At 42.4% G+C, this 21,801-nt stretch overlaps 1 protein-coding gene across 7 annotated transcripts in view; it reads left to right on the plus strand.

Annotated features, from left to right (window-relative positions):
- RARA (retinoic acid receptor alpha) overlaps positions 1-8,642 on the plus strand; it is a 294,008-nt gene extending 285,366 nt beyond the window's left edge. For all 7 annotated transcript variants that reach the window (XM_082271917.1, XM_082271922.1, XM_082271920.1 and 4 more), the window contains 3 exons: positions 257-461; positions 3,398-3,556; positions 7,299-8,642. In XM_082271917.1, coding sequence (XP_082128043.1) covers positions 257-461; positions 3,398-3,556; positions 7,299-7,507 — 573 coding nt within the window. In that variant the 3' untranslated portion in view covers positions 7,508-8,642. The remainder of the gene's footprint in view (positions 1-256; positions 462-3,397; positions 3,557-7,298) is intronic.
- Positions 8,643-21,801: the final 13,159 nt, after the last annotated feature.

Genomic DNA, 21,801 nt, shown 5'->3' on the forward strand with positions numbered 1-21,801 from the left:
GCTTACATTGGGGTGTCTACTGAGTACCCAGGCTTGCTCATGAGACACAACAGTGCATACTTATGGTAAAATCTGATAAAAGATTGTCAACAGTTGTGTATGTACATAGGACTTGCTATAGTGTCAGCTGGCTATGCCTTGCATATTTCAGTCCATTTGCACATGTAAAGTTATATGTTCTTCTCTGCACTTTTTTTGATAAATTTCTTATTGTCGTTGTCTTTCTGCTAAATGCCCATTTCTTGTTTTGCCACAGATCCTACGAATTTGCATACGTTATACCCCCGACCAAGACACCATGACTTTCTCAGATGGTCTCACACTTAATAGGACGCAGATGCACAATGCTGGTTTTGGGCCCCTCACGGATCTAGTCTTTGCCTTCGCCAATCAGCTACTACCGCTAGAAATGGACGACGCAGAGACTGGTCTCCTGAGCGCCATTTGCCTCATCTCCGGAGGTAAGGCCCTGGCGTCTTCTAATGCTTTGTGGTAGAGTTTCTTGTTCATCACAAAGGTGGTCAGTAAATAGGGTGCAACCTCTTTTTACAGTGGTAGCAACATTTAGTTGTTTTCTTTCTTTATTTTTAAGTTGCATAGAATGGAGAAAAAGGTTAAACCGCCTTATAAGGTTTAATGCTACCTGCACCTTAAATGTAGAACATTTCCATGATTTCCTGTTTTGTCACTAGGTTGGCAATTTCTCCAACAGGGACTTAGACGACAATGAAAGTTTTCAGTGGTAAAACTTGCAAGCATTACAAAAAAAATTGCAAGTGCAGTTTTAAAGTAGGACTCCAGAGTAGTTACACCTAATGCTTGTAAATTAGGACCATTGAGTATTGTATTAGTTTACCTTTTTTCTGTAAAGATGAACTAACCCTTCAAAGTGAACCTGCATTCGGTAGAGAACAGATTTACTTTAACTTTTAATAGTCACAAACATTCATTCCTCTGTCGCTCATTGACAGACGCAGTCCTCTTGATTAATATCAATTAGTGTCCTACTTCTGTAGAGGGCAGTATAACCCAATTGATATTAATCAAGAGAACTGTGTCTGTCAATGAGCTTAAGAGAAAAGGATTTTACAGTAAGTTCTTACAAAAATCCAATTTTCTCTGTCGCTCATTGACAGACGCAGTCCTCTTGATTAATATCAATTGGGTTATACTGCCCTCTACAGGAGTAGGACACTAATTGATATTAATCAAGAGGACTGCGTCTGTCAATGAGCTTAAGAGAAAAGGATTTTACGGTAAGTTCTTACAAAAATCCAATTTCTTTTGCATTTAAATTCAAGTTTTTGCAAAAAATTATATAATTCTTTAAGTTTTTCAAGCAAACAACAAGAAATTGGGGTATGGTAAAGAAAACCAACAATAAGCCAATCTTGGTGTACATACTGAAAAAGAAGGTACATAGTGAAGTAATGAATGGTATATAAAAATACTGGGTAATACCTCAACATGTCCATCAGGACATAAAAGCCAACATAATAGGGAGGGAGGCTTCCCCAACAATCGACCTACGTGTCTAGGGTATATGTCATAAAAGGGTTTCAGACATGAACAAGGTGGCCTCTAAAATTTTTTATTTTTTTTAAAACATTTATCTTTTGGTTTTTGTGTGCTTACCATTCATGTAAAAGGATTTCTGCTTGTACTGGAAGAAAATGGACAAGCGTGGGCAGACTCAAATTACAATGTATCAGTGTGGTCCAGAGCATTTGATATTTATACCCCAAAGCTGTTGCTCCCGATAATCATCGTTATATTAAGTGCAAAGGGCAAAAGTAAAAACATTTCCACAGTTCTTCCTGTAATTAATTTTAGACAATTAATGTAGATTTACAAGGCAAGCATTGTTTCCTATGTCCTTTAATTGCATAATGTCCCTTTATGTTCCATGCAGTCAGCAGCTGCCGAGTTATTCCTGCCTGTCTGGAGCACAATGACTCTATTAAAAAGACTGCTGCCTTAAAAGTTGTCAAATTTGTCCTTCCCGAAAATTGATGAATGTATTAGAAATTTTTTTTTTTTCACTGTGATTGGGTTTTGCACTGCAGAATTTTATCTTATGACATGTCTTAAAGGAAAAGGTCATTCTGCCCCCCAAAAATGATACTTTGGTTAAAGCTTAAAACCGAAATCTGGGCACTCAAAAATTTACGGAAATCTGAAGGATATAGGATATAAATCCACGTTGAGTGCATCAAATGCATCTGTAATCCCAGATATTGTAGCAGTGGCAGCGATCAGCAACACTTTGCTGCACATTGCCTGAGGAGCAGAGCTGCTTGGACCCAGCAGTTCCGACCGCTACAGGCCGCCTGCCGGAAAATACAGGGGGTGGAGATGAGACCAGTCAGCCTGCACACAAAAAGAAAGCAGCACTGACTGGTCTGTATTACAGGAAGTTCCTGCACAATGTCAAAGTTTCATGCTGGATTACTGCACAGATCCTGAAGAAACACAAAAAGCACAACTAGATTCAAATAAGAATACGCATTCCTCTTGTGTTTTGACAATCGTTTTTTGACATAAATTTCAACTTCAAACTTTTTTTTTTATGACTCTCTGATGGACTCAGCACCTAAGATATCTATGCAGCTGGCAGAGCAGTTTTGAGGTAGTACTTACCTCATTTTTGGATCTTAAAGGAAACCTGTCATGACACAAAAATGTCCTTCTGAAAATGGCAGTTGTCAGGCTAAGCCTTGTGCTTCCATACATGGAAGTTACAGATGCAGAATGAGTATGTAGATAAAGACTTCTGACTATCTCACTCTATACTTGCTCTGGGTTGGGAACCAATCACAAGCACAGGTGCAGCTATTATATGAAATCAGAAGCTGTAGGCGCTGCTTCTTTGAACATGCAAAAAACAAATCCACTGACTCTAATGTTGGCCATTTGCTGACAGATTTTTAATGGCAGTCTTGGAAGCTCTTGAAGAAAAATGCTATTGAGTGGAACGGAATAGTGCTGTGAGGTTGCAAATTAACATTACGACAGAGAGCTATGTATGTGCACCCATGTGCGTCCTCGTTCTAAAACCCCACTATCAAACAGATCAGTCATACAGTTATAATCAATGTAGGCCTACACATCTAAACCTAATCGGTCTCTGGTCATTAAAGGTTTTTTTTTTTTTTGGTTTTTTTATTGTTAAATTAAAATACATTTTGGTGCAAAATTTGAAACAAAAACATTGTAGTATTTGTCAGTGCAAGGTGAATCACCAGCACCACATGGTGGTCAATATTTTATATACTTAAGATCGTAAAAAAGAAAATGGGACCTGTCATGTTCTATACATCCATTATTAGCTACAGTAAGACTGATTTATCTCTGATTGTAAGGGCGTATTATAACAGTACAGAGTATCTCTTAACAGATCGGCAAGACCTGGAGCAGCCGGACAAGGTGGACAAATTACAGGAGCCTTTACTGGAAGCGCTTAAGATCTATGTTCGGAGGAGACGACCCAAAAAACCACACATGTTCCCCAAAATGCTGATGAAGATCACAGACTTGCGAAGCATCAGTGCCAAGGGTAAGCATGTGTGACTGTTTAGGCTTTCTTGTACAAAAGTATTCAAGTGGACCCAAACCCTACTCTTCAGTTTAATTCCTTCTTCTGATGTCCTTCAATAGAATGTAATACTAACATGCCTGAAATGTGGCACCTTCTGGGTGTCAGTATCCTGATAAATCCTGGCTTTTTCCTACTCTTAGCTGCAGCCTGGGATGGCTTTGATGCGAGGCTGGGCCATCAATTGGCTGAAAACATTGGCCAACTGTTATCCAGAGAGACCCTGATTTATTTAAACAAAAACTATTTAGGAGGTGTTGGAATTACATAGATTACTCCATTAGTGAATGAGGCAGGTTGTGGCAGCCCTAGCACAAGTTTTCGCCTAGGTGAGGAATAAGGAAGAGGGAGCAGGTATCTGCTGAAAAAGGTACTTGCTACCAAAAAAAAATTTCTAAATCGATAACCGAGAGGGTTAGAAGGAGACTATGGGAAAATTGTGAGTGAAGGCCTACTTTAAAGTGTGCACTCTATCAAAATGTTTTAATTTTGGATAAGGAGAGTAAGGTTGGAAGATTTCTTTTCTCTCTAGGGCTCCAATAAGGCTCATGCACATGGGCATACTGGGCTGCATATGGCCATATTTTGGTGCCTGGGAACCACAGTTTGTGTAGAGGAAGGATTATGGTTTTTGGGTTTTTTCTTTAACTTTCAGGCTGCTGCTGACTGAGTGGAAAAAAAACTAACCAAGTATGGCCAGCCATAATTCTGAGTGATATGTCTCATCTATAGGCAACACACAAGAGGCAGCATTTAGCACAATACGCTTCAGCATTTCAGTTTAGAGAGAGTCGTTTTGGGATCGGGGCAAACAAGGAACTATCAGCGAAGTATATAGGGAGTTTATTATTTCCACGTGCTTTATAGTCCCGGAAACAGGACCGCACATATTTGTGGTACATGCCAAATATTTAATACAGATTTATTTTCCTCCTGGCTGTGGAAATTTTCCAGTTGTGGATTTCAGTTATACATATCCTAAAATAATTCCCATGAGAATCCTATTCAAGGTTTGACTAAAAAAAATCTTAATTAAAGTAGAACTAAAAATAATTGTCTCTAACTGTACTCAAATCGATTTAAATATGAGCTATATACTGTGTACAAAAGTTTCTCCCGTTTTTGCCAGTCCTTATATGACCCTCATGAAAACTTCCTAAGTAGCCTTTAAAGTAGGTAGAAAGGAGCGCTTGATATCGAGTGAATGCAAGTTGGAAGGTGAGTTTGTAATTGTTTATTGAAAGTAGCAACAAGTAATCAAGCCAGTGCGTTTTGGGGAACAAAGACTCCCCCCTTACTCAGGGTTGTTGCTGCCTACTAATATTAAATGGGGAAGTTAATGCTGTCTCTGTAAGTACAATCTTTTTGATCTTGGTGTTAGGCACACCTATTTGGGATCCTTCTCTATTTATTATTAGTAGGCAGCAACATCCCTGAGGAAGGAAGAGTCTTTTTTTCCCCCCTGAAACACGCTTGCTTAATTACTGGTTGCTATTCTCAATAAATAATTACAAGCTCACCTTCCAACTTGCATTCACTGTATATCGGACGCTCTTTTCTACCTACTTTTACAACTACATGCTGAAATGATCTCAAGGCCATACCCAGAGTTAGCAGCCCAAGCCTGCAAAAAGGGCTCACTGCCACCTTCTTTTTAGGTTGGTCAGAAATCATTGAAAGGGAATTCTTCTAACTTGCCCCTGTCATCACCTGCCCATTCACCAATGACTCATTGAGTCAGTCTGGCGCGATCTCCAATCCTAAAGAGCTAAGCGGCCTTTTAGCTTCTCTTAAAGTGAACTTGACGAGACTGAAAAGAGTCTTACAAAAAAACTGGCATGTGGATACCTCAAGCTGGCCATATGCATAAAGATTTCTCAATAGTTTCCCCCATCCACACTTAAAGCTGTTGTAAAGTTAGAAGTTTTTTTTATCTTAATGCATTCTATAAAGCCTTCTTTGTGCAGCAGCCCCCCAATATTTACCTGAGGTCCATCTAGATCCATCTAGATCCAGCGATGTTGCAGGAGTGTCTCAGCTGCCTGTCTCATTGGCTGAGACGGCAGCGCGGCATCACTGGCTCCCGCTGCTGTCAATCAAAGTCAGCGAGCCAATGAGGAGAAAGAGGGGGCAGGGCCGGGCCACAGCTCCGTGTCTGAATGGACACAGGGAGCTGTAGCTTGGCTCGGGTGCCCCCATAGCAAGCTGCTTGCTGTGGGAGCACTCAACAGAATGGAGGGGCCAGGAGTGCCGAAGAGGGACCCAAGAAGAGGAGGATCTGCGCTGCGCTGTGCAAAACCACTACACAGAGCAGGTAAGTATAACATGTTTGTTATTTTTAACAAAATAACCCGGAGACTTTAGTATCACTTTAACAGCATGGATGGACAAATCCCCTGCTGCCAGCTATTCTATTTTGACAGCCGTCATCAGCGACTGCCAGAATACCCAAACAGTGACTGTGGCTAATTGGCCACAATCACTGTTTAGCCATTCTTTCTCCACTTGGCTCCTTCCATTTTTCAGGTAAACTTTTTGAGCCAGTGAGGTCGGTGTTGGCCCGAAATTCAAGCTACTGATAACTGGCCTTACTCTTTAAATCAGTCCATGTGGAGCCTCTTCACTTTACCCTCTCCTCGTTCTAAGCCCTGCTCCTTGTCATTCAGCTGTCAAATGTCAGGCTAAAGATTGTACCTCAATTAAAAAAAAAAAAGCTATGGTTATGAATTTTTTCCAATCCCTGTAAAAAATCTATTAAAAATACAACAAAAAAATAATGTGAACAATAAATTTTTTCAGCTTTCTGTTACACACATCTGCAGGAATTATCTTTCACTTTAAAATTGCATATGTTACAATATGGTGGTACAATTTTGCTCTACGGTTCAGTCTACCCCCAAATCCACATTTCAGTCTTTGAGAAGTGATGGAGTATAAAACATTGACATTTTTCTTCCTTTTGGAGATTTCTTTGTTGGTGAGATTTCTCCATTTAGTTGTTCTGCACTACTAGATTTGCGACCATTACATGGTGACCCATTTTCCCTGCTGGATTTTTTTTTTTTTATACTCTGAAGGATGCTTCAGGGGAAGGTGAAACAGGTAAAGGTGGGTCGGTACACTCAAAACTGCAGAGGAGCAAAGTTGGGAATTATGGCCAACAGATGTTGGAATATGCAAGACATAGAAGAAGACAGGGGCTAACACAGCCTCCGATACTTAATATCAACTTTAGGTTGACTGATCCTTTAATCCAACTGCATTTTATGCTTACTTTGCTTACTGTAGCATGTGTGGGTTTATTTTTATACAATCCAATCAGTTCCTGATTCCAGAAAGGATTGGCTGTATCGGGAAATGTCAAACTCTTACATTTTAACGTGATATTATCTTACAGTCCACCGCAGACAGAGATATTTTTGCACATTTATGTTTAGACTTGTCAAACCATTAAACAGTCTTATGAAGAGGGTATGAAATGTATTAATTTTCAAGTGATTGCTTAAAATATCTAGTAAAACGTTCATGCTGTGTGGGGACATTGTGGGTAGGGATCTTGCAGTTGTATACAGATTGTGTTTAGTAGAATGGTAATGTATGTGGCCAGCTTTATACACTCTCAGTCCATTTCTTTCCAGTTATCAGCTCGGTGGTGGATGTAAAGTTATTGGCTGACCCGAGTCTTCTTCTGCTTACTTTACAGGTGCTGAACGTGTGATCACTCTGAAGATGGAGATCCCAGGATCCATGCCTCCTCTCATCCAGGAGATGCTAGAGAATTCTGAGGGCCTGGACAACTTGGCAGCTGGATCTCCTAAACTGCTGCCTCCTACCCCTGTCCCCCCAGGAAGCTGCAGTCCAAGTTTGTCCCCCAGTTCCACCCACAGCAGTCCCTCTACACACTCGCCCTGACCTTCCAGCAGGCTGTGGGAATAAGGCGATGGAGACTCACCAGCGCACTCACTTCATCCCTCCCTCACTTCCCACCTAGTTCCTCTGGCCTCTTAATGGATGATGCTGTCCTCCCTTGGCTTTACCTTTTATTCTGCACTCGACCTCAACAGCGAAGCATCACTGTGCTGTAACTCGGTCTGGACTCATCTCTGCAAGAGTTGGGATAAGCCGGAGCGGAGATAATTGCATATCACATGGACAAATATCTGCCTCTCCCCTTATTCCCTTACAATTCAACCTGTGCCTCTGGACTTCTCACACCCACTGGACTGAGAACAGACTCAAGGCAAAGCCTAAGACTGAGCAAACTCTCGCACTGTGCCGTGTGATTGTGGAGGGAGGGTGGGGGCGCCAAAGGACTGCGCTCCAACCAGAGAGCTGTGACCATTGTCAATCAAACCACTTCACATGGGAGGGGGGATTGTACTGGGTCATGTACTCCATGCACTGCCATTGCTTGCACCCCAAAAAGCACTCTGTTCTTAATACAGCTGTTTAAGCAGTGTTTTTCTTTTTATCACATACCTAGCAATAGGAACTTGGGGTAATGTAACTGGAAGGGAAATGACAAACTGTAGGTTCTGACATAAATCCATGCAAATGAATATATATTTTTGTAGGGGGTTCTCCCAGTTTTAACCAACATTTTTAAAATATTTTAAAGTATTATTGTGTAAAATTAGGAAATGTTGCTGCTTGCTTCGACTGGTAGCTGGAAAGGAGGCATACAACATTTGTAAAACAATATTGTATTTTTAAACTGTTTTTTTTTAATAAGCCAGGAAACTAGAATCGTGTAAAGATTTAAGTTCTCCTCAACTGATTTTAGTTTTTGCGTGGATGAAATTAGCTTTATCTAAAGCTAACTATTTTATACTCGCCACTGTCCTTAAACCTAAACTAGTAGAAAACCTGTTTTAAGCTGGCCATACACTGTAATAAATCTGTCGATTCCCCCATCCATGCCAAAACAATGCTGATGGGTGAATCTTCCCTGGTGGCTGTTGTATTCTGACAACCAGCACCCACAGCTGTCAAAAAATCGAACCAGTGGCTGCATATAATTGGATGCAGCCTTTGTTTGACCAACAATATTTGGTCAAATAATTTTTAATTATTTTTAATTTTTTTAGATTGAAGGATGTCAGTTTGGAGGGCCACATATGGCTCAAATTTCATTTGCTTCATAAGGAACTATAAAAGGCCAGCTTTAGATTTACCTATTAGTAGCTCAAAGCTACCTCCAGCTGCCAACGTAACACAGCGGCGGGTCGCTGGAAGGTAAGCATTGCATGGGACTTAGTAGCAGTTTTAGGATATTAGGAGGAAAGTTTTAAAATTTTATTTTGTACGGGTCTTTGGGTCCACCTAAATCACCTATTCTTGGAGTTCTGGCAGTTCCCAACTCTATCCACCTGCCACTTTAATTAGGTTGTAACCATCCTTTTTGGAGTCTTCACATGTTTATCCTATGAAAGTGATAAATCACTACAGGACCTATTGGCACTGCCCCCACATTTATTGCTAACCCAAGCTAGGAGGTCTCTCTCATTTTCCATTATATCACATAAAGATAAAATCAAGCAACTATTGGAAGAACCCTAAAAACAGCTAAGCCATGTGGACAAGTTGGGAAAGCAGAGCATTACGCGGCGACATAAGAAGCTGGTGGCTGATTCAGCTACCCAGATCTCAAGCAGAAGCTTTGGATTAAAATATCCTTTAAGAAGTTTGTAAAGCCCAAACTTTTTTTCTAGTTTTTGGTAGAGTATGGAATGGTTAAAGAACCATCTGTTTTTATTATTTTTTTGGCTGTCCTGGCAGGGAGATTGCTCTGCACTTCTTGTCCCAAAGACACAACTGGAAGTAAGATAAAATCTCTCCATGGAGGGAGGGGATCCACTTTTAGACATCTGTTACCAGAACAAGTTTTCCCAGTGGAAGAGTTCCCCCACTATTCTTGTTTGGGTAGTAGACAGCGCTGGACTGGTGCCACTGAAGACTGCCTGGCAAACGGCAGACCACTAAGTGGAGGGTATAAAGGGAATTGTTTTTTTCCTAATTGTAAATGGTAGGTGATAGACTCTGTTGGTCTCTAGGGCTGCTACCTTTCTTATAACAGTAATGGCGTTACCACAGGGAACACTTGGGTGATTGGAGAGGAGCGCCCCAGTGGGATCTCCCAAGACCACATCCACTGTCAAACTTTGAAATTCTAGGCACCAACATTTCTCTCTTGCTGTCTCTGTCTTACAACCCTGGCATACTATAGAGCCCCTGATGGAATATATTTAGAGTCCAACCATTCTCCCAAGAAATATAGTCCTGAAGAAGGGGGGTGCAATTCCTCCAAAACACGTTGGCTCTACTTGTTACTTTTATCTTTATTAAACTATAAAAATCATCTAGTGAGACTTATTTTGAACATTGAGTGCTCCTCTCTAATCACCCAAGTGTCCACTATTCTTGTGACAATGTAAACATTTTACATTTCCCATCACCTTCTGTACAATGGTCACCAGGAACAGTGGTCAAAGTTGACCAGGACCAACCGTGAGGGTGAATCTCCCCAGAGATGGCAACAATAAATTAGGCAAGGTTTCTAAAGTTGGCCATACAAACTGTTGTTCATCCTGTCATTCAGAAAATCTAACTGATTCCTCCATCCACCGTAAACACCTTAGATGTACGAATCCCCCCGCTGGTTATGGTATTCTGACAGCCAGTGCCCTTGACAAAAGTCAAATGAAGATTTGATTTTTGCCAAGCCAGGAGGTCAGATTGGCTAACCTACGGCTCTAATTTTGATAGATTTAGCAGGAATCGTCCAAAATTTGACCTGTGAATAGAACTCTTTACCTTCCACGCTCTTTCCAAAACTAAAAAAAAAAAAAGTTTGGGCTTTACGTACACTTTAAAATAATTCTGTAAGGAGAGAAGTATGGGGACTGCCATTGCTGACATAGTTCTGAAAATGCTAGTTACTTGGCTGCTTTTGCTGACCCAATGGCTTCAACACTTTCGAAGTCCCAAAATAAAAATGTAGATGTAAAAAGTCCTTATCTACATGTTTGTTTCAGGTCATTATTTCTAAGTTATACAGAGGGTCAGAATGACCACCAATCAACTAGTATGTTCAGATGGGGTTGTCCATAATTTTTATTTATGACCAGTTTCCTTTATTATCATTCACAGATGTATATGTAAAAGATTCTGGATTTTTAATCACCAGTCGCAAAAAACGTAAGTTTGTAAATAGGGCGGTATAGTCAAATATCAGTTTAGTTCTCTGTAGAGGTGTACTTCTACATACATATTTGTGACACTTGGCTTTATTAAATTGACTCTTGTTTTAGATCTACAGGGTTGCTTCACACTTAGTTGCCAAAAGCTCCAGGTTATACCGTTTAAGCAGACGGACCTTTAACCCAAAGTGGGTGGTGTTAAGGACATGGGTGTGGCTATGTTGGTAGAGCCATCCTTGTCCGGGAATCCTGGCAGTTGCATTAATTGCAGAGTGCTTTATGATGGAGTGCCTTATGGAAGTGGAAAGTGTAATTGGGTCAGTCCTGCACTGCTGACCACTTAGGACAACTGAATTGCAATGACCTGGCTAGCCCAACGGGATTGGTGCATTTGCCGACATAATGGGCTCTCAGCTATATTGTCATGATATACCAGCCGCACCGTATCACTGGTCTCAACCTATTTCTTTTAACCACTAAACAGCTGCAATCTCCTTCATCCCTTCCCACCTCGTACCCCCCTCCCCACTGAAACTTGCTGTTTGTACACGTTATACACACCAGCAGAAAAAGAACTAAAAAGAAAAGGAAAAAAAAAAAACAAGTTTTCATTTTGAGAGGGGGTGGGGTGTTTTCCCTAAGGTAATGAAATTAAGAAAAAAAAGAAAAAAAAAGAAAAACTTATTAAAAAAAATGAGATGTGAAAGTTTTTTTATGTGAACGGAAAAGATTTTTTTTTTTTTTGTTTTTTGAAGATTTTTTTCCTCGAGTTTTCTGTCTAACTTCTGCACAAACGTTTATCTTTATATTAAAACAAACTTGTTTGTTTGACTCCGGTTTCTTATTTTTTTTCACAGCAACCAGTCGGATTCTAATGTTGCCATACATGTATAGGTTTTGGTTAAAAAATTTACTTTCTAAGAATGTTCGTTCGAATTAGGGGTCAGATCGATGGTCGTTTTAGATCACAATGATGAAAAAAAATGTGAAGACGCAGGATGGAAAAAAGTTTTCTCAAACAAACACATTTTCGGACAGTGTATGTGGATTTAATTCGGGAATTACATTAATTTTAAAATCTAATGGTAAAAGCAAGCAAGATTTTGAACGACATTTGCCTGTTGATCAAATGTAGAAAGAAAATATTGTAGTCCAAAAATCTAGTAGTATATGGCCAGCATTACTTTCTTCTATCCATGCAGCAGTCCCATCCTCCAGAGATTTGGTTAAATAAGTACCACTGCTTTCCTCATGTTTAATCAGACTACATGCCAAATAATTTTTTTTGCTAGGGATTCCTGGAGCTTTGACTGACTGATCTCCCATTGATGGATGCCACCAATGATCTTTTTTTGCTGTCTGAAAGGTGGCATTCTGACCACTACCGTAAAAGGGGCATTCTTCCAACTGACGGGCATTCTTCCACCAATGTAAGGAGCGTGCTTTCCATTTACTACCATTGTAAGGGTGCAGTCCTTCTTCTGACCACTAAGGTAGCTAGAAGTCTTCCCACTGACCACCAATGTAAGGAGCATGCTTCCCTCTTACTACCAATGTAAGGGTGTAGTCCTTCTACTGACCACCAAGGTAGGGAGAAGTCTTCTCCTTGACCACCAATGTAAGGAGCATGCTTCCCACTACTACCAATGTAATGGTGCAGTCCGTCCACTGACCACCAAGGTAGGGAGAAGTCTTCCCACTGACCACCAATGTAAGTAGTGTTCTTCTCACTGGAAGATCGCCAAATGTAAGGGTCGTTTCTCCTACTGAGCTCTGGTAAATTGGTTTTAGCAAGGATTACCCAAGACCTGAAGTTTATTGTAAGGATTCCTCTAGCGCAATGGTCTCCAAACTGCAGCCCACAGTCCGACTCGGCCCATAGCTTGCCTTTATCCAACCCTTGGGACGTTATTTCTCATGTTACATAGTTACATAATTTGTGAGGTTGAAAAAATGACATCAGTCCATCCAGTTCAACCTAACACATGTAACACAACCATGTAACACAAAAGCTGTGGTATTATTCCTCCCACTGACACCAATTAAGGGGAACTATACTTCCCACTGACACCAATGATGAGACACTATTCTTCCACTGACATCAAAGCGGAGACACTACTCTTCTCACGGGCAGCATTGATGGGACAGTATTAGTTTCAGTGATACCATTTTCTACTACCCCTGGCCACAGTCTGCCCCCCCCCCCCCCCATAAACTCTAAAGGATAGGGAATTGGACCTTTCCATAGAAAGTTTGAAGACACCTGCTCTGGGGTAAAATGATTGAGAAAGGTTGGGGTAGAACATCTGTCATATTTGTATTGCTATCTGTGAAGACATTTACCCTAATTTCCTGTACTGGTAACCACCTGTCACCAGGCCTGGAAGCCAGGGAAATTAGCAATAAAAACCTGACAGAGAATCTAAACATCCCCCACCAAATCTAAAGCCTCGTACACACGCAACGAATTTAAGCCGACCGGTTGTCCGTCTTTTGTCCAGAGTCGTGTCTGTTGGTTGGAATGTGCTCTAGACTGCACACGAATTTTGTCGTCCGACAGAATTCTACTTCAGAAGTGATGTCATGTGTTGGATTGCTTTCTTTGTGTTCTTTCATCTCTGAGCATGCCAAGTCTTGCTCATAAGATTTTTCCCTGTCGAAATCTGTACTGACTGAACGAAAATCGGATGTGTTTTTGACGGTGGACAAAAATTTTATAGCCTGCTTCTTCAGATGCTGGATTCAGTCAAGGGTTCTACAAGTGGCTATTTATTGACCTTCTGTAACTTTTTCTTTTTTTTTTTCATGTTAGGCTGCTTTGCCTGCTTTGCTTGTGTATGCCCACTCTTCAGTTTGGACTGCTTTTGGATTTCCCTAGGTTGCCTTTTTTTTAAACTGTGTCCTTTAATTGACTATAGAGACAATGGAATATTTTACTCCCCTCAAATCTTTTTGCTAGGAGTTCATTGACAGACACAGCTCCCTCCTCTCATATATCATTCTTTCTGTGGACTGCTTGCTACAAATGAGGGGTAATTTCTGCTGTAGGCATCCGTATAACCCTAGGTTGCTTATTCTCAAAAGGCTGGGTTCCTCAGTCCGAGGAGAGGCTTTTACTGTAAGGACAACAATTCTATTTTTTTTTCCAGTTCAATACATTTTTATTGAAATTCACAATTCAAGGGTACATACGTAAACCAGTACAAAAGTCACACTACATAACATAGTTTGGAGGGCCGTAGCTTAAAGAGAGGGTTGGAAACCGTAAAGGTCCAAACAAGTATGCGCTAAGCAGTGTTGGTTGGGACCTCACAGTCCTATTATATTTTAAACTCCTCTAGGACATGAGCACAGGTTGGGTGAAAGCCCTCAGGGAGGACCCTTCTAGCTGGGGTAGGTCCCTGTTTTATCAAGCGATTGGAACAAATGATTGGAGCCTATGCTTTAGCTATGATGGTTGCAAGCCTCAAAACTGATGTCCTGCTTGGGACTGTTGAAAATCATAGGGGACTATGACTAGGTGCTTGAGCTACTGCTAATCTATCCAAGGAGCATTTGACCAGGCTACCCTTTAATAATGAAAAAAAACAAATTCTGCCAGGTCTCTAAATAATACACAGTGACACTTGTGTAACAAAATAGAATAGTAGAGTTTTTACACTCACCTCTTCGGTGGACTGTATCTACTACCTTTCCTCCATTCCAGCACTGCAGCCACTGTAACGCATCTGCATTTGACTCTTTTCAACAGTGATGCTGGGGTTAGAAGATCACAGCATGTAGTGGTGGACACATGCATCTGACACCCTCAAAATTGTCAAAATGTGCTCTAAGGCCCCTTCCACACTTGTGCAACTTAAAAGTCGCGCGATTTTGTCGCAATTTTGACTGGACTTGAAGCAATGCCTATGTCTATGGACCTCAAAACACATCAATGTCGGATCAGAGTAGTTCACAGACTACTTTAAAGTCGTTGCGACTTTACCGTCGCACAGATATGAATGGTGTTCATTGGAAATCATGGATTATGACTTGTGATGCGACTTTGCAGTCCCGAGTCGCAAAACAAGTCGCACAAGTGTGAAAGAGGCCTTAGCCTGCTGAAAATGTAGAGCATCATGCTTTAAGCCTGAAGATACTAATTTCTCAACTTTATCACAGGACACAGAAGGACTTCATATTTGTGACTAGTTGGGTTATACTGCCACATTCAGGTGAATGGACATAGGCCACAAAAGGCAGGAAATTGCATCCAGTCAAAACTCCCCCCAGATTAGCTAAGCCTCAGCTAGTGTTCTTAAGTGATGGATTTACCTACAGATGTCTCTCCATAGATCCTCTTTTCGGGGCTTCATTCCCCATTTTCTGTCCTATTCTTTATACCCCTTCTGGGTTAGAAGAGGACTTCATCTGGATCAGTTACTGTACCCTGACCCTGCATGAAAGAACAGGAAAGGCCTGTAATGTTGCTGGTTAGTGCTGGATCCTGTGGACAGTGAACTTTAGCGTAAAAATGTATCTGTTGACCTCGCTGTCAGGGTGCTTCACAGGTCCTGGGCAGTAATCTCCCTGGATGGGAGTCGAGTGCCTCTGGGATGGTGGAGCATGTGGCAACTTTTCTCCAAGCAGTGTTTCCTATGTGGGGGTATCATGGGCTTTTTTTGGTGTGGAGCTCCATAGGGTGGCGTGTGTGAAGGATGACATCATGCATGTGTTCACATGCATGGAACGCCATAATATGGCTTCCCAAGCTGTGGAAACATGCATTCACAGGGTTCTAGTACACGCTATGCAGAACAGCTCCAATGATTCAGCAGCACATTCTCATAGCCCCGCACAGCTGCAGTTGCCCCTCATCAGGCACCAGGCACAGCAACTATTGCAACATTTGATGTTCTTGGGGTGAGTTAGCACACAGGTGGTGTGCTGGCTTAGTTTCGGCATTCCTGTCAACTGGGTGCTGATCCTCAGGGAGCCCTGTACTTTTTCAGGAGCACAAGCCTCAACTTCTTGTGTTAATAGAGGAATTTTCTACATCCTTATCTGGTTGGTGAGATCAGCTCTCAGGGGTTTACATTGGTAAGAACATCTGGGATGCAAGCGCAGGCACTCAGTTTCTTCATCCTCCTGTGGGAGGATGAGGTGTCAGAGGAAAATTCTCAAGATGAGGAAGAGAAGGAAGCTGTTGAGGATTGAGAATCCTACGTAGATGAGTCCCCCAAGGAAGAATTTTGGTTCGGGGCTTTTAGACACAGGTGAACACGATGAGCTTAGGGTTGCCACCTCGTCCCTTTAAAACCATATATTCATTACACAGGTTCAGAGGCTAATTTAAAGTGGAGTTCCACCCTAATTTTATACTTGCCTCCATCTTCTCGCTCCGGGTCACCTGAAAAAGAAATGGATAATCACATTTTTTTTTTACTTACCTCGTAGCGAAGAAAATATATTACCTTACTTCCTCCTTCCTCGGCCGCGGCCCGTCGTCACTTCCTGGCTCTGCAATGATTCCTGGGAGCTGAACGTCATCGCTCCCAGGAATCATTGCGCCTGCACTGGCCCCGACGTCAGTTCCGGGGCGCGCGCGTCATTCCCTTCTAAACAGCTTCTAGGCATGCCCAGAAGCTGTGGAGGGATGACGCGCGCGACCCGGAAGTGACGGCGGGGCCGGCGCAGGGCATCGTGGGACCGAAGAAGACGGAAGAGGACGCCGAAGAGGATCTCGCTGGCTTCAAGCTGCCCACATCTGAGATGGCAGCGCTGGACAAGACGTTTTCAAGGTATTTGTCCTAACAGGTAAGTGCGAACCGGGACAGATCAGAGGCTAGCCATTGTGGAATGCACTAGCCCTGACTGTCCCGGGGGTATTTAAAAAAAAAAAAAAAATTACAGGGTTGAACTCCGCTTTAATGCAGATAAGGCACCAAATTATTTTAATTACAACCTTATTCAGCCACAGAACCTGTGTAGTTATTACCGTAAAAGGGGCATTCTTCCAACTGACGGGCATTCTTCCACCAATGTAAGGAGCGTGCTTTCCATTTACTACCATTGTAAGGGTGCAGTCCTTCTTCTGACCACTAAGGTAGCTAGAAGTCTTCCCACTGACCACCAATGTAAGGAGCATGCTTCCCTCTTACTACCAATGTAAGGGTGTAGTCCTTCTACTGACCACCAAGGTAGGGAGAAGTCTTCTCCTTGACCACCAATGTAAGGAGCATGCTTCCCACTACTACCAATGTAATGGTGCAGTCCGTCCACTGACCACCAAGGTAGGGAGAAGTCTTCCCACTGACCACCAATGTAAGTAGTGTTCTTCTCACTGGAAGATCGCCAAATGTAAGGGTCGTTTCTCCTACTGAGCTCTGGTAAATTGGTTTTAGCAAGGATTACCCAAGACCTGAAGTTTATTGTAAGGATTCCTCTAGCGCAATGGTCTCCAAACTGCAGCCCACAGTCCGACTCGGCCCATAGCTTGCCTTTATCCAACCCTTGGGACGTTATTTCTCATGTTACATAGTTACATAATTTGTGAGGTTGAAAAAATGACATCAGTCCATCCAGTTCAACCTAACACATGTAACACAACCATGTAACACAAAAGCTGTGGTATTATTCCTCCCACTGACACCAATTAAGGGGAACTATACTTCCCACTGACACCAATGATGAGACACTATTCTTCCACTGACATCAAAGCGGAGACACTACTCTTCTCACGGGCAGCATTGATGGGACAGTATTAGTTTCAGTGATACCATTTTCTACTACCCCTGGCCACAGTCTGCCCCCCCCCCCCCCCATAAACTCTAAAGGATAGGGAATTGGACCTTTCCATAGAAAGTTTGAAGACACCTGCTCTGGGGTAAAATGATTGAGAAAGGTTGGGGTAGAACATCTGTCATATTTGTATTGCTATCTGTGAAGACATTTACCCTAATTTCCTGTACTGGTAACCACCTGTCACCAGGCCTGGAAGCCAGGGAAATTAGCAATAAAAACCTGACAGAGAATCTAAACATCCCCCACCAAATCTAAAGCCTCGTACACACGCAACGAATTTAAGCCGACCGGTTGTCCGTCTTTTGTCCAGAGTCGTGTCTGTTGGTTGGAATGTGCTCTAGACTGCACACGAATTTTGTCGTCCGACAGAATTCTACTTCAGAAGTGATGTCATGTGTTGGATTGCTTTCTTTGTGTTCTTTCATCTCTGAGCATGCCAAGTCTTGCTCATAAGATTTTTCCCTGTCGAAATCTGTACTGACTGAACGAAAATCGGATGTGTTTTTGACGGTGGACAAAAATTTTATAGCCTGCTTCTTCAGATGCTGGATTCAGTCAAGGGTTCTACAAGCGGCTATTTATTGACCTTCTGTAACTTTTTCTTTTTTTTTTTCATGTTAGGCTGCTTTGCCTGCTTTGCTTGTGTATGCCCACTCTTCAGTTTGGACTGCTTTTGGATTTCCCTAGGTTGCCTTTTTTTTAAACTGTGTCCTTTAATTGACTATAGAGACAATGGAATATTTTACTCCCCTCAAATCTTTTTGCTAGGAGTTCATTGACAGACACAGCTCCCTCCTCTCATATATCATTCTTTCTGTGGACTGCTTGCTACAAATGAGGGGTAATTTCTGCTGTAGGCATCCGTATAACCCTAGGTTGCTTATTCTCAAAAGGCTGGGTTCCTCAGTCCGAGGAGAGGCTTTTACTGTAAGGACAACAATTCTATTTTTTTTTCCAGTTCAATACATTTTTATTGAAATTCACAATTCAAGGGTACAAACGTAAACCAGTACAAAAGTCACACTACATAACATAGTTTGGAGGGCCGTAGCTTAAAGAGAGGGTTGGAAACCGTAAAGGTCCAAACAAGTATGCGCTAAGCAGTGTTGGTTGGGACCTCACAATCCTATTATATTTTAAACTCCTCTAGGACATGAGCACAGGTTGGGTGAAAGCCCTCAGGGAGGACCCTTCTAGCTGGGATAGGTCCCTGTTTTATCAAGCGATTGGAACAAATGATTGGAGCCTATGCTTTAGCTATGATGGTTGCAAGCCTCAAAACTGATGTCCTGCTTGGGACTGTTGAAAATCATAGGGGACTATGACTAGGTGCTTGAGCTACTGCTTATCTATCCAAGGAGCATTTGACCAGGCTACCCTTTAATAATGAAAAAAAACTAATTCTGCCAGGTCTATAAATAATACACAGTGACACTTGTGTAACAAAATAGAATAGTAGAGTTTTTACACTCACCTTTTCGGCGGACTGTATCTACTACCTTTCCTCCATTCCAGCACTGCAGCCACTGTAACGCATCTGCATTTGACTCTTTTCAACAGTGATGCTGGGGTTAGAAGATCACAGCATGTAGTGGTGGACACATGCATCTGACACCCTCAAAATTGTCAAAATGTGCTCTAAGGCCCCTTCCACACTTGTGCAACTTAAAAGTCGCGCGATTTTGTCGCAATTTTGACTGGACTTGAAGCAATGCCTATGTCTATGGACCTCAAAACACATCAATGTCGGATCAGAGTAGTTCACAGACTACTTTAAAGTCGTTGCGACTTTACCGTCGCACAGATATGAATGGTGTTCATTGGAAATCATGGATTATGACTTGTGATGCGACTTTGCAGTCCCGAGTCGCAAAACAAGTCGCACAAGTGTGAAAGAGGCCTTAGCCTGCTGAAAATGTAGAGCATCATGCTTTAAGCCTGAAGATACTAATTTCTCAACTTTATCACAGGACACAGGCGGACTTCATATTCAAGACTAGTTGGGTTATACTGCCACATTCAGGTGAATGGACATAGGCCACAAAAGGCAGGAAATCGCATCCAGTCAAAACTCCCCCCAGATTAGCTAAGCCTCAGCTAGTGTTCTTAAGTGATGGATTTACCTACAGATGTCTCTCCATAGATCCTCTTTTCGGGGCTTCATTCCCCATTTTCTGTCCTATTCTTTATACCCCTTCTGGGTTAGAAGAGGGCTTCATCTGGATCAGTTACTGTACCCAGACCCTGCATGAAAGAACAGGAAAGGCCTGTAATGTTGCTGGTTAGTGCTGGATCCTGTGGACAGTGAACTTTAGCGTAAAAATGTATCTGTTGACCTCGCTGTCAGGGTGCTTCACAGGTCCAGGGCAGTGATCTCCCTAGATGGGAGTCGAGTGCCTCTGGGATGGTGGAGCATGTGGCAACTTTTCTCCAAGCAGTGTTTCCTATGTGGGGGTGTCATGGGCTTTTAGGGTGTGGAGCTCCATAGGGTGGCGTGTGTGAAGGATGACATCATGCATGTGTTCACATGCACAGAACGCCATAATATGGCTTCCCAAGGTGTGGAAACGTGCATTCACAGGGTTCTAGTACACGCTATGCAGAACAGCTCCAATGATTCAGCAGCACATTCTCATAGCCCCGCAGAGCTGCAGTTGCCCCTCATCAGGCACCAGGCACAGCAACTATTGCAACATTTGATGTTCTTGGGGTGAGTTAGCACACAGGTGTGCTGGCTTAGTTTCGGCATTCCTGTCAACTGGGTGCTGATCCTCAGGGAGCCCTGCACTTTTTCAGGAGCACAAGCCTCAACTTCTTTTGTGTTAATAGAGGAATTTTCTACATCTTTCTCTGGTTGGCGAGATCCGCTCTCAGGGGTTTACATTGGTAAGAACATCTGAGATGCAAGCGCAGGCGCTCAGTTTCTTCATCCGCCTGTGGGAGGATGAGGTGTCAGAGGAAAATTCTCAAGATGAGGAAGAGAAGGAAGCTGTTGAGGATTGAGAATCCTACGTAGATGAGTCCCCCAAGGAAGAATTTCGGTCCGGGGCTTTTAGACACAGGTGAACTCGATGGGCTTAGGGTTGCCACCCCGTCCCTTTAAAACCACATATTCATTACACAGGTTCAGAGGCTAATTTAATGCAGATAAGGTACCAAATTAGTTTAATTAAAACTTTAATCAGCCACAGAACCTGTGTAGTTAATATGGGTTCGGTGTTAAAGGGATGAGATGGCAACCCTAGATGGGTTTCCTGGTGGATGTGGTGTTCACCAGCCTGAAGTTGCTGTTGCTGGAATCCTCTTCCCCTACAGTCACTGGTTTTGGGTCCTAGTGGCCTCCAAAGCATTCCAAGTCCTTTCCAGTGTACCCTCACTTGCAGGCAGGGATGTATGCCGATTTGGCTCACCCAGAGAAGGTGTTTTCATTGCCAAAGCTTTTTTTCCTCCATAGAGGAGTAATCGTACAAAAATTGGAGTTATTTGGCTATTTCCTATTAAATAGAACCCTGATTGTCCCAATCTTCAAAGATGCCATCGATAGATGTTAGCGACTGTCTTTAAGGTATCCTTCTCTCTGGAAAGCGCAGCCCTGCAACCTGTGGTGGTGGTTTACCAAGCCCTTCATTTTGCAGTCACACCTGACCCGCAGTCCAGTGAGTTCAGCAGTACCTATTGTCCTGGGCATGAATTTTCTGAAGGACCTGCATTACCTTGCTTACTGGCCAAGACTGAGCAATCAGGCAGGCGTGCACTGGGCTGTGGCCTATGAGCTGTGTGGCTCAATGTGATTTAAGCCTTTGAGGCCTACCAGAGAGCTGCTATATACATAGAGAACAGGTGAGGTTTGTCATATTCCTCCCTAAACAAACAAAATCTATAAGACATTAGAGGCCCTTTTTAAGGCCTCTTCCTCTCTCGAAAGAGCAGCTCTGCACTCTACGGTGGGTGCCAAACCTTTAAGCCTACATTCACACCTGAACAAAGAGTAAGCAGAGTGTATTCCTGGTCACTTTGAAGCAATATTTTTTAGGCGTAAAAAAAAAAAAAAAAAAACACAAAAGTGCGTAACAGCCATTTCTTTTTTAGGCCTTTCCTTTGAAGTCTATGGGATCAAAAATGCCTGAATATGTTAAAAAAAAAAAGAAATAATCTCCAGTACTTTTTGGCACATAAGGAGAATGATGTAAAATGGTACGGCACTGCTTTTCCAACTAGCAAGAA

This window comes from Pelophylax lessonae (genome assembly GCF_965119305.1).
Source record: "Pelophylax lessonae genome assembly, chromosome: 11".
Classification (NCBI taxonomy): domain Eukaryota; kingdom Metazoa; phylum Chordata; class Amphibia; order Anura; family Ranidae; genus Pelophylax; species Pelophylax lessonae.